Source organism: Apteryx mantelli, chromosome 29 (genome assembly GCF_036417845.1).
Source record: "Apteryx mantelli isolate bAptMan1 chromosome 29, bAptMan1.hap1, whole genome shotgun sequence".
NCBI lineage: Eukaryota > Metazoa > Chordata > Aves > Apterygiformes > Apterygidae > Apteryx > Apteryx mantelli.
This window is the reverse complement of record NC_090006.1, coordinates 5929511-5942919: the sequence shown is the minus strand read 5'-3', so window position 1 is coordinate 5942919 and position 13409 is coordinate 5929511. Positions and strand designations below refer to the sequence as shown.

Sequence of the window (13409 nt, the reverse complement as noted above, 5' to 3'; positions counted from 1 at the left end):
TTACCTGTGTCTAAAAATAATGTAATTTTCATGCAAAAATCCCAAAGCAGTTCTTATATTTAGAAAGTTTCTTGCCTTGGTTTGCTTTTCCAAGGCTCGCTTTATTCACTCAGAACTTCAAAGGATTAAAAAAGAAAATCTCTCCTGGGAGCTGCTTATTGACATCATAACTAAAATATAATTACCCTCTGTGGAGCAGCAGTGCTGGTTATAGCGTTGTTTGGCACAAAGTCCCCAGTAAGCCAATTTGCACTCAAAGTTTTTTGAGGGATGGGGTTGCGTTTCTACCTTCTCCTTCAAGAAGGCTGTGCATAAATGGATGGGACATGTGCTGCAGAAGTGAAAGCAAAAGCAAATATCCTGATTTTTGAAAATCTGACACCCCAAAAGCCTTAAAAGAGAAATCTAAAAGTTCCTAGAAACACATGTCCTGATTCCATCCCAGTTCTCACCAGCTGGCTGACTTAGTAGGGAGCTACAAAAAAGTAAGGGAGGGAAGAATCAAGCCCATTTGAAATCTGCTTTCTGTGTTTTGATTATACCCAATCCTTTCCCTACTACTATGCCTAAATTTTTCCATTACTATCCATTGCAGGAGCAAGTGAACATTGGCAATCAGATGAAGAGCAGGACTGAACAATATGTGGACTCTAACAGGGTCACGGAGAGACCACTGTTCTAATCAACCATCCCTAAGGTTAGGTGACGGACCGCCAAAACACACATTAGAGATGTCAGGCATCATAACCCCTCAGTACAGCAGAAAAAGCCCTTCCCAAGTACAGCATGGCATCTCTGAATACATGCAAATGGCAGCAACTGAATGCCTGAAATGAATCATTGCCTTTATTCTACCTTTCCATGTACTGTAGTGGCTGATCTGAATATATGTCTGATCATTGCCTGGGTACCTTTTCCTTGCGTCAATATTTTTGCTGCAAAACAGTACACAGCGCTATACCTGAAATCTTACAAACTGGCAGGGTGCTATTACAAAAGATTACTTAATTGTAGATTACTACTGTACATTTGAATTTCACTAGCTTATTAAGCTGTCAGACTTAATTACCATTATATGTTTAGATTATGCCACAAATTATTTAGTTCGGTACCTAGGTTTGCCAACCTGTTTGCTTTGTGACATGACAGGGTGATAATTACAGCATTACTGGAAAACCTAAAATTTTCCATGGGAAAGACTAGAAGTCCTTGGCATCAGCACTGACCCTAGTAAACGCTCATTCCTGCAAGTATAAGTAATGTTTACCTCTGTGTGGATCTGATTCTCTAAGAGAGCTGTCTAATTCTCTACCCCATGAGACAGGTAATGCACACATTGGGTTGGTTTGGTGTGAAATGGTCACACTGAAATGTAAAACCACAGGAAATGCAATTGATTCGGGCTTTGTTACGATCTCCAAATTGAAACTATGCTTGCTGCAATGTTTGCTAAAGCTCCTGAGCTGTTAAGGGAACACAGGGCCTTTCATCCAAATAATTATAAATGAACATTTTTCCCTATAGTTATGATGCAAAAGGCTGTAGCTTTATCTACTGCACCAAACCTGGGGATGAGGAAGGATTTGGATTGGTAGCTGGATATCAAGTTACTGGCTGTCCTATCAGCAATGACAACTGCAATATGAGAAACATCAGACTTTGTCTTTTCTTTTTAAATCAGATGAATAGTTTCATAATCTAATTAGAAATTGATTTTAAATTTGCACCTTATCCACTGCAGCTTTTTAACATCTTGCTGTAGTAAGCTCTCCCAACTACCCATAATCCACTCTCCCCTCCTGTTTTTCTGTCTTTTCCTACCTTTCCCGTTAGCCAATGCTCTTCCACTTTTGGCTTCTAACATTAATCAAGGTCAAGCTGAGGGTCTTTCTTGGACCGAGGCTTTTGAATATAAATCTACCCTTCTCTCTCAAAACAGGAGGTTTTAAACTGCTGTACTTTTTGGGTCTTCCCTACGTACATTAGTAGCTGCCCATTTGCTTTTCCGCGCATCTCCTCCTAGATCTTTATTCTACAAAAGGATAGGTTTTTTCCTAAACTTGCTGTTTTTGCAACTCTGCTGCTGGAAGCACCCACTGTACATATACTACACTGGTGGAAAATGTAGATTTCGCTTCTACAATCTTCTCTAATTAATTACTGCAAGAGGTGGCACCAGCACCAAATTCTGACGAGCATTAGCACAGCCTGACTACATTACTGTTATTTACTGTCCGTATTATCTCCTAGCTCAGTTGACAACTACTGAGTCTGGCAAATTTCTTGATACTCTCCATCCTGTTGGTTCTTTTCTATGTTGCATTTGTCTTCAGTGCTCTTACATAACTTAAATAATGCCAGTGTCTCTGTCCATACTCTTACTCCTTCTCCCCACACCGAAAGAAATAAATTCTGAGAATAGCCCTTCTTTCCCACTTTGTATCAGGGTCTCTCTTTTCCTTGAAAGCTTCCTCATTTGCTCACCCCGTGAACTATTTCACCTGGAGGCCATTCCATCCATTGGGACCACCTAAGATGAGCTGAGACCTTGCAAATACTCCCTAGTAGAGCTGCAGTGCAGGATGAGATTTTTAACCCCTTCATCACCTGTTCAGTGCTGGTAAAGGAAGAAAGGTCAGTGTTTTCCCTGTCTTTCAAAGACACTCACGTGCCTAACTAAACAAACGGGTGTCCAATTAGGTTTCAAGATCAGTGTGTTGGCCCCAGCCTTCTTGGAAGCATTTATAAATGCCAGTGACTGCATCCTAAGGTACCTAACTGCCTTTTAGAATCTGGTCTTACACGGCACAGACATCAATAAAAGAGCCCTTAGGAACAGGAGCAGCTGACTGAGGAAGGCAAGGAATTGCTGTTGTATCTGTAAGGCTATGAAAAGGCAATGGCCATTAAAAAAGGGACTTGTACATAATCTTTTTTTTGTTGCCTGCTTTTAGACACAGCAGCATATTATCAGTCACAATTCTGTCTTCTCAGAGATGAATTCCTGTAAAATAATAATGGGAGTAGGGAGGGAGTGTAGATACTGGAACAGCGGGAGTGGGGACACGCAGGTTCTGCTCCCACTCCTGGCACCTGGATCCAAAACCTGGTGGTAACAATCTACAAGTAATTTACTGTCCTATAGGGGCACAGGTCTGCAATGTGTCTGGAGACTTTCAGAGGCAAAGCACTATAGGAGTGTAAAACACAGCCCTAGTCTTGCAATTGAATCAGCAGGAGAGCCTGGTACAAGAATCCCAACCCAAGATTCTGGGCCTATAATTATAAATAATTACAGCAGCAAAGAAGAACATGGGCTGGGTATTTTAACAACACATCTAATGAACCTACAGGAAAGAGAGCTAATTTTTTACACAGAGGGTGAATCACTAACAGATTTAATAGCTAGTCTGGGAAAGAAGTGAAGCTTGTTTCTTAGCCTTATTTCATAAATATATCTTTATTTATTGATGATAATATCCTGTAAGTGAATACTGCTTTTCTGTCCGCAGAAATCACTGTAAATCTGAGGAACGGCCTTAATTTAGTAGCCAAAGATTTATAAGATTGCAACTGTAGTCAGTTTATGGAGTGACAACTCACAAACATCTGAGCTAGGCAATAGGTGCTGTATAAATATGTAAAGTGAAATACCTAAAATAGTAAAACCAGGGTGGGATAGAAGCACAGTATTTTGTTAAGTAGAGGAAGACAATGCTATTAAAGTAAATGGTAACAGAATCTATCCCCTCTAATTTCAATCAATCTTTCAGAAATAACTGATCACAGTAATGGATAATAATAACAAGAGTAATTTGCATTTCCATAGTGCTACATTGTAAACTTTAATTTGTCTGGCTTTACAACAGGTTTGGGAGATAAAATATTATTATGGGGCTGTACACTGAGGTGCAGCATGGCTCTGGTAGCTGCCAAGGACACACAGCAAAGGAGTGGGAGAAACAGAAGTAGATCTGATACCATGAAACTTACTTGATCCTGCCCCTTCTCAAAACCAAAACCAAAAACCAGAAGTGCTGACTTTTCCTGTGCTAATGTTTAGACCACACTTTACTGAGGATCCTGAGAGAGGACCAAGCAATCCTGATTTCTGTTCATGCCTGAAAAAAGATGTTGTGTATTTGGACTGTTTCTGATGTGCTGAAACAGTGTTAGTGGTAATACACAAATAGCCGTGTGTCTGCTTGTCTCTGCTCTAACACATATAAGACACATAGATTATACACACACACATACACACACACATATATAAAGTACATATTGTTTACCTGCTCTCTATATACATTCAATAAAGAGTTCCATACATCTTTGTATCTATATAGACATAAATACATTACTTAAAAAGTAATGTATTCAAGTCACAATTACCTCTTACTCAAATATCCCTTATAAGTCATACTTCTTCTGTTCTGATTGTATATATTATATATTGATATTATTTTGTCAAGTTATTATTTTAAAAAAGCAGTCTCTGCCTCACTCTAATCTTTTCCTTGGCACAACCATTGTTTTAAAAGCCTTGAATGATAATAAAGTATAGGGAAAACACTTAGGAGAGCCATCCATTTCTCAGCCCGTCTTCGGTTAATTAATACTTCCACATTCTCAAGAGGAGGACAAATCTTAGCTCCTTTGCCACATTAGGGGAGGAAGAGACACAATAAATATTATACTGGGCTGAAGTTGTTTTTGCTTTCATTGCATTTCTGTGCTACAAGCTCTGTTTCTCTGGGAACAGAGCGCCCGCCCTCTCAAGCCTCAAGGAAAGGCAACATTCTTTTTCCTTTTGAAGAATGGAAGGAGACTCCACTCAAATTTGCTTTGCAGATAACACAGGAGTTACCAACACTGGTTACCCGTTACCCTCTAACCACTTCTCTGCTGGAAACCTAGAAGCCTCACTCAGAATTTGCAGGAGGGACTGGCAAATTTCCAGGTGCAACGTTAGCCTTATCAGTCCTTTGCATACCTCTGGCTACAGAAACTGGACTAGGCTGTACATCCAGCTAGGCTAAAACTGACTTCCAGCCCTTTTAACATATATATATTTATATTCAGGAAAGACAGACTGTGGGTCAGAGTAGTGACAAGTGACCCTTCCATTCTTCCCTTCTCTAGCCTCCATTTCTATCACATCAGCATGCTCACAAGCAAAGGGAAACATGCTTACCTAGAGGGCTTGAGCTGGGCTTCCTCTGCATGGATCGGACATTCAGAGTGGCTAGGATGCTTTCTGCATCCACCAGAGAAGGATTGCTCAAAGCAGTGGTGTTGGAAGACAGAATGGCACATGCAGCACAGTGCTGGACATTAACTGCCCTCAGATCTGCACAGGAGAGAGCACTACCCTGATAAAATCAAAGAAATAGTGATGAGCAGAAATCTGAGAAAGCTGAATATTATCAAACATGAAAGATGAAAAGTGAACATGAAATCTTTTTCAAACCCAGCAGGCACAAATCTATTTTGGAAGCATCTCCAAAGTCTGAGCAACTTTGGTCAGAGAAGCAAATTCACAGGTCTAGAATTTATCTTGCAATTTATTGGGTACTTCCCTGTTTCCAATCAGGATCAGCTTCTCAGTGCTTCTGTAGGAAATCAAAGAGCACTGAGGCTCCCCCAGAAGAAAATAAATATTTGAAAAGTGAAGTGTTTCAACAACATCTTGGGTTCAAGTTCAAGTCTTGAGCCCAAGATAATTCTGGTTATTTTGAATCGAATTGTGCTACTATCATGTGAAACATACTGAACTTTTAAAATGTATTTAAAAGTGTGCATGAAAGTTGGAGAAAGGAAGAAAGAGGTAGAGAGAATATTCAAAAAAAATTCTTACTGAGAATAACCACAGCTTTGGGAAATTCTGAATAAATTTCCATTCTCTTTGCAGATACTCCAAAGACCCAAGAAAAACAATGTCTTTCAGTTCATGGTAAATGAAGTTACTAGCTCGTAAGGGCATCACGAAGTCCTGCAGCCCAATCAGCGGTGAGTTTGCATCGCCAAACACACAAACCAAAATGTGATTCTGCAGGTTCAGTAGTGCTTCATCCTTGCAACTCTAAATTTAAAAAAGAATCACACACAGAATCACACAGAATGGTTGAGGTTGGAAGGGACCTCTGGAGATCATCTAGTCCAACCCCCCTGCTCAAGCAGGGTCACCTAGAGCACGTTGCACAGGATCGCCTCCAGGCGGGTTTTGAATATCTCCAGAGAAGGAGACTCCACCACCTCTCTGGGCAACCTGTTCCAGTGCTCTGTCACCCTCACAGTCAAGAAGTTTTTCCTCATGTTCAGACGGAACTGTCTGTGTTTCAGTTTGTGCCCGTTGCCTCGCGTCCTGTTGCTGGGCACCACTGAAAAACGTCTGGTCCCATCCTCTCGACACCCTCCCTTCAGATACTTGTACACATTGATAAGATCCCCCCGCAGCCTTCTCTTCTCTGTGCTAAACAGGCCCAGCTCTCTCAGTCTTTCCTCATAAGAGAGATGCTCCAGTCCCCTAATCATCTTTGTAGCCCTCCGCTGGACTTGCTCCAGTAGTGCCACATCCCTCTTGTACTGGGGAGCCCAGAACTGGACACAGTACTCCAGATGTGGCCTCACCAGGGCTGAGTAGAGAGAATTCTGCTAAACCAGCTGCGAGGTATATTTTATTTTTTTCTCTTCAATTAGAAAGACTTATTCTTTCTTAGCTGTGTAACATCTTTGGGTAGAACAGGACTACATATAAAACGAAGCATTTCCTCTTAAGTATTTGGAATCCAAGCTTATCTTACAGAAGTGAAAATTTCATAAATGTTGACATAAAGTGTCAAAATTGTAAAAGGAGGCCAAGATATTAGTTTGATGCTAGAAGCAGAATAACTGCTTTGGCCTGGTGTTTTTTTTTCCTGGCTAATTGATCATGCTTCTCAGATGTATTCTGGGAAAATATAGTACTGGGGGGCAAGTAGTGCTTAGTGTGGTTTCTCACGATTGTTAGGTGGTATGACCAGTTAGCCAAACCAGTCTTGTCAGAGGCACCACATTAATGTCCACATTAACCAGCCAGGAACTGTGGGATCAGCACACCCCTGCAATATTCATGTGCTGGCAGTATTCTTTTCAAAGAGAAACAAGGGACTTTGTCAGGGGAAGTTTCCTGATGAGAGATTAGAATCATAACCAAATTAAATGATTGTCTCTAACTAATTAGATTAGATTAAATTGAATAATGAAACCTTTAGCTGTATTTAATGTAACATGCCTAAAGTCCAACGATTAGTCTGCTGAAATGAAGCTAAACAATTAAAAACACAATTTATTTTATAGCTTATTTTATAGGAACAATTGGAAAAACTATTACTGCTGAAACCTGCAGAGGAAATATGCAATTACAAGATCAACAGGAGCAGTGAGAATAGTGAATGAGCAGAATAGTGAAGGGGACAGGTGAACCATTTTGAGGATACTACTAAAGGACTTATGCCTTCTTTCCAACCTGGGGCAAAGAAGTTGGTCATATCTGACCAACTTTATTACTTGTTAGTGAGGTCAAGGAAAAATTATTACATGAGGTCTCAAACATCCATGTAGTATTAGACGAAGGGTAACATTTCTGCAAAACATTTAAATGATTTAAGAATAAGCCCTGTGCAAAAGTCAAAGAAGATCATACTTTTAGATGCGCTTCGATGCCTTGAGTTCTATACAGGCATCAAGGGGGATTTTTTGTAAGGTATATGTATTTAAGTTTCCATGCTTTCCAAACAATGAAATGCTGAGGTTTCATGAAAAATCCCATGGGGGTACACTTGCACTTTTAGGCACCTAAACAACTTAAAAAATATAGCTCTTAAAAGCTTGAAGCACATTCTGGGACTTTGTCAAATCCCCAATTCACTTTTGAAAATGCATCTTAAACTCCCAAGTTTTTGAGGGCCTGCCTGTCCCAGAAATCTCCTTGTAAAAGAAGATACTACACAAATGTGCATTGCAATAGTTACTATGCTCTAATTTCCTTTGTGGACATTTTTAATCCTCAAAAAGAGACTCTTGCACAGTCTACCTTAGGTGCACAAAAACGCTCACTACAGTACAAAAGTGGCACATGGGGAATTAGGACACACTAGCTGTTGCAAGCTTTTTGCTCATGTAAGCAGGCCTGTAAGATCTTTTCAAAACATTACCCTTCAATTCTCTGAGCTGAGCTTCCAGTTCTATTGGGATATTTGCCCATTTGTAACAACTAATCCTATTTTGGAGGTTGCTGGGCAATAGGGTCCTTTTATTTGCTTGGAAGGAAGCTGCAGCATTTCAAGCAGCATGAATTCCAGCCTGCTACAAGTCTCCCAGCTGGCAGAACAGCTTGAACATTCTGTATTTTTGATGAAATCTTTGATCACCTCATTGCAAGATTTGGTTGCCTACTCTCAGCTCTCTGGCAGCTCTGAGTACAACCTGCCACTTCTAGATGGGATTTGTTTTTTTAAGGATTAAACACTTACATTAAAGAAACAAACCAAACAGTCTTAAAGCTATTCGGATCAATAATGTCAGGGATACAAAGGTCAAAAAACACTTTACAAAATTTAAAAGCAAAATAGGTGTCAATCAGTCCCTCTTTTGTCCATCTGCTGAGATCCTCTTCTGAGATAGGAGGCCCACCCTGCTTTAGATGAACATGGAAGGCATTACTGATCCCTTGTTACCTTGGAGATCTTTCTCTGTTCCCAGGTTACCACCTAAATTACAAAGGAATGTGGCCTTGGAATGAGCCTTCAGCTCCCATCAGTGTGACAGTCTCTATGTGACCCTGGTCAAGATACTTTATACTTTCACTCCTGAAAAATTGGGTAATAGCCCTCAGTCTGTCTTCTCCAGGGCAAAGTCTGTCTCTTAGCTTTGCATATGAGGTCAAAGTTAGACAGAGGCTAAGGTAACACTGTTAAATAAACAACAGTAAACTAGAGAGCGCTGTGCCCTTCACCCAGATCAATGCTGTGGAGACCCAGCTTATTCCTAGGAGAACAAGGAAGAAGACAAGTGAGGGTCCCAAAGACAAATACACCACACCTACCAGAAGAGCCTCCTGCAGTGGAACGGAATCGCACCAGTGGAACCTTCCTGTTGAGTCTAGGATGACTCTGCTGTTGTCCTCTCCTTGGACATCCAAATCCCTAAACAGAGAGAGCAACTGATCAGCTAAAGAACAACCTCTGATCAGTGGCAACTACAGTTTATATCATCTCTTCATCTGCTGCTGAGAAACCCTCTTTATTTACCTCGTAGCTTTCACATCCCACAGTGGCAAGGAAAATTCGGTTGTATATGAATTGTGCATAACCATGACAAAATGGGGCAAAAAGTGTTGTGTGGTGGAGTAATTCCTTTGCAATATGTCAGTTGAGCTGGACAAATATAAGGAAAAATATACTGCAAAGAGTTCTTCAGTGGGGATATTCATTAGAGCAATACTTACATAAACATGGTCTTGATTAAGAAAAAAAGAAGTCAGCAGGAATTTTTCCCTTGTCTTCAGGGACTTAAATTAGACCCATATTGCAGGATAGTCTCAGAGGCAGATTTCAGATATGCAGCTGTGTTTGTGAGCACTGTGCTAGTCCAGAAGCAGTAACAAGACCATGTGAAACAAGAGCTATTCAATTAGAAGCTACTCTGAACACTGAACTGTTTCAGAGGACTGCTACAGATCAAACAATGGATTATGGAAGAATTGGTGTCTGCTCATGATCCAAGCATGAACAGAAAAAGACTTGAAACCTGTTGGATAAGCCATCTGCTCAACACCATCTCTCCAGCTTTACTGTTTGTAGAATCAACCTTGGACAGCTGACTCTGGAGCAAAGCTTATTTGAACTCTGTAACTGAAATAGCAATGATAACTGAGACTTGCCATCTAGAATTACAAAATACATTGAACACAACAGCCTCAGTGAAGCTGTATGACTAGAGATGTGTATGGTCCTGTCTTTGTTTTTCTTGTCCAATTTGTCCTTACCTTGCCTATGCAGTATCAAGTGAGATAAGATTAACAGAGAGGAGAGGGGGAAGGTATCATTCATTATGATGCTTGCAAGGCAGATCTAGATGGTGCCCTGTATAGACTGATTTATGCTGGTACTAGGCTTAGCGCTGCAGCGAGTAACCTGAGAATTTGCCCATTTTTGCAAACATGGGGGGGAGGAGAGGTTTGCAGTTTGTGCCAAATTCCATGGTACTATGGCAATACGGTTAACTCATACCCAGGATAACTAATTAAAAGCCACAGTTATTTCAGTAACTGCAGCATAGATGCAGAATCTCTTCCTTTCTATGTGAGATCTCATCAAAGACCAGGCCAGAACTTTCTTGCAGTTCCTGCTAGCTCCCCAGGTCTTTAGCTAAGTGACTAATAACAAATCCCAGGACTGCTTATACTACAATAGGTTACCTTGTTCACCTATCCTAAAATCAGCACAAAATACAAAAGCCACAAAGGGTCTATTAATGGCACTGAGAAAAACCATAATGACTGACTCTTGCCAAGGCTTGCTCACAAGCCTCTTCTGCAATATGCTCACGACATGTGCTGTGTTTGATTGTAATCCCAAACCTAGGAACTGGTCTTTCCAGCACTGCAGTGCCTCCTATCTCTATTCGATCCACACTACTGCAAGGTTAGAAATACAGAGATTGCCTACAGTAGATCCAACTCAAGTACCATCTAATCTTTAATGAGGGCAAACACCAGACAATCCAAAGCAAGATGCAAGCTACGCCTGATGGAAAATGTAGGAAATTTTTCCTTTCAAGCAAGAAAGGCACCAAAGAACAAGAAATGTATCTGCACACACTGGCTACTGCATTGCTACTGCTGAAGAGGAGGCAAGAGCAGCAGGCACTGGCAGCTGGAACTAGCTTGGAGGAAAAGAAAAGAAGAGCAAATGGAAAACAGGGTGCTAAACGGCTCATGACAGCTCTGCTCCTCTCACAGCCTGGCTCTATCAAGCCAGGAGGCTTCCAATCTTTTCCCAGGCCCCTTAGCTGAAATCCACCGACCTCCAGAGGTTCACAAACCACAGCTGAGGCCACCACACTACCTATGCCTGTTGCTCTTCCTCTTCTGCCACTTACAGTATTTTTGGTCTCATGAGCAACTGTGGCAAGAATTTTCACAGGCAAACTGCACACTGCATGAAGCATTTCTGATCAGCTTTGAATTACCCACCCTTCAGCTAAATGAAAGGTCCTTTTGTCTCTCTAATGAGGAGTAGGGAGAAGCTTCAAACTGGCTCTCCTGAATTTAACAAGCTAGTACAAAGCTGGAAGGAAAGGGGAGCAGTACCCCTTAAATCTCTGCAGTGACTGTGTAGCCCTGTGCCAACTGCAGGCAATTGTATCCATTAGCCACACTTCTCCCCCTCCTCAGATAATGAATGTCTTGGCCAATGATTAAACGTTATTTTGGCAAGTTGGAGACTATTTTCTCACAAGCTTTCTTTACTTAACTCAGCTCTACCAATCAATCAGTGTATATATCTCTATCATAATAAAGCCATCATCTATATACACAACCTGTCAGAAATGACATCTCTTCATTCTAATATTATGGGAAATATACATGCCTTGGAGGAAACACCTGTTGGATCCCTCAAGTAGGAGAGGGAGGGAAGAGACAGCAGGAAACCCACTTCATCATAAAGGCATCCACCTTGCCAAAGACAAGCACATTCTGATTTAGCAAACCATTCTTTAGTTAAGGGTTCCTTCTGCCATATGCTCTGCAAATTACATGATCCTCACAGAAATCTGATTTTCTTAAGAGACTAGTAAATCATCCAGCCCTGGACTCTGAGGATCTTGAGATGTGGGGACTGGAACTGATGTGGCATAGTACCCTACAGAGACACAGAAGTAATCTCTGATTGAGCTAGAGTCACTCACCACAGCCATTAGCAGGTTATCTAGGTCACAAATTAATTGTGTTGTGGATGCACAGCTAACCATGTTGGTTCTGCATGAACCTGGAAGCAGAACAGTTTCATTGACATAATGCTGTGCACTGTCATGTGTGTGTTACTGAACTTTTTTTTCTATCACATTCTCATTTAAGGTTCTCATCACTTAATTCACATTGGACAGATTATCAGAAGAGCACAGAATCATGTTACCGAAGACCATACAAGTGGAGCTCACTTCTTCAAAAGAGCTAGGTATTTTGGACTCCGGGCATTTCTGAAAATGTCATCCCAGCAGCTGGTGCTGAACATCTGAACTTGTTTCATGGTGTCAGACGCATAAGCCACTGGTGTAATCAGTCTATCCTCTGTCCAACTTGCAGATGAATCCAGTCTATTACAACAATGGCCCAACATTAAACTCAGAAAGAAATTTGGTTTTACACTGCAAATAACCTCAATTCAATACCTAATATGTAATTCAAAATGGCAGCTCAGTCCAACGTACCAGAGTCAAAATGAGAGAACTACCACATAGTGAAACATTCCTTCTTTGCCTGCTCCCATGGCCATGACCTAATATAAACCAGTCAGTCATGTTTCCATGAACCAGGGTAGATAACAGCTTTCATCTACACTAGAAGAGGGTCGGACACATCCAAGATGTTTCAAACTTAATTTGAGGACTAACATAAGTGATTAACAGTTGTCTATAGCATTACAAGGCAGGGAGTGGAAGTCCTTTTATCAAATCTTTAGCTGCCAACAACTTCCTGATGACAAGCTATCTTTAAATTCTTCACAATGCCTTTGCAAAGCCTTGAAAGCTCTATTGAATCCCTTGCCTGCAGTCTTCTGACATTAGCTCTTCCACTCCTTGCTGTGGGAGAGCATGGCTACAGTGAGTCTGAATGTCATGTGTACACACTGAGGTCTGTGCTCATTTGATTTGCATTCCATGCTGTAAGTACAGAACAGCAGCAAATCCTCAGGACTCAGAGATTATTTGTCTCCTAAATTTTGCATAGGGAGAGAAAAAGGTGTAGCGACCTACTCAGAAAGCACCTCAGGACTAGCAAGGCCTGGAAGAGTTGCATCATTGGTCCACAGCAAGCTCCACACATGAAAAAATCTGTGAGCTGCTACCACAGAGGTCTCCAGAGACAAGACACCCATTGGCACCTGAGTGAAGCAGGCAGGTTTTTCCAACAGCCGAATCTGGCGAGGCCCCAGCCCACCGGCACAATTGCCCTGACGTCATTCCATTGTCCCTGTGTACCACAGCCTTGTGAATGATTTAACACTTGGCATGTGGGCTGTTCAGTTCACATCCCATTTGGGAATCCTCTTATTGTTTTTTGAATCACTCCCAGATCTGCACATATGTTAACCTTCTCCTTCAGAGAGGAGTGGAGTTTCACACACAGAATGAAAATTGCCTGTGCC

General features: G+C 41.3%; 1 protein-coding gene across 1 annotated transcript in view; it reads right to left on the bottom strand.

Moving 5' to 3' along the window:
- Positions 1–13409, bottom strand: part of KCNU1 (potassium calcium-activated channel subfamily U member 1) — a 52063-nt gene that overhangs the window by 8462 nt on the left and 30192 nt on the right. The window contains exons 20-22 of the mRNA XM_067312274.1: positions 9083–9182; positions 5855–6079; positions 5192–5369 (exon numbers count right to left, since the gene is read on the bottom strand). Of these exons, the coding sequence (XP_067168375.1) occupies positions 5192–5369; positions 5855–6079; positions 9083–9182 (503 nt within the window). The remainder of the gene's footprint in view (positions 1–5191; positions 5370–5854; positions 6080–9082; positions 9183–13409) is intronic.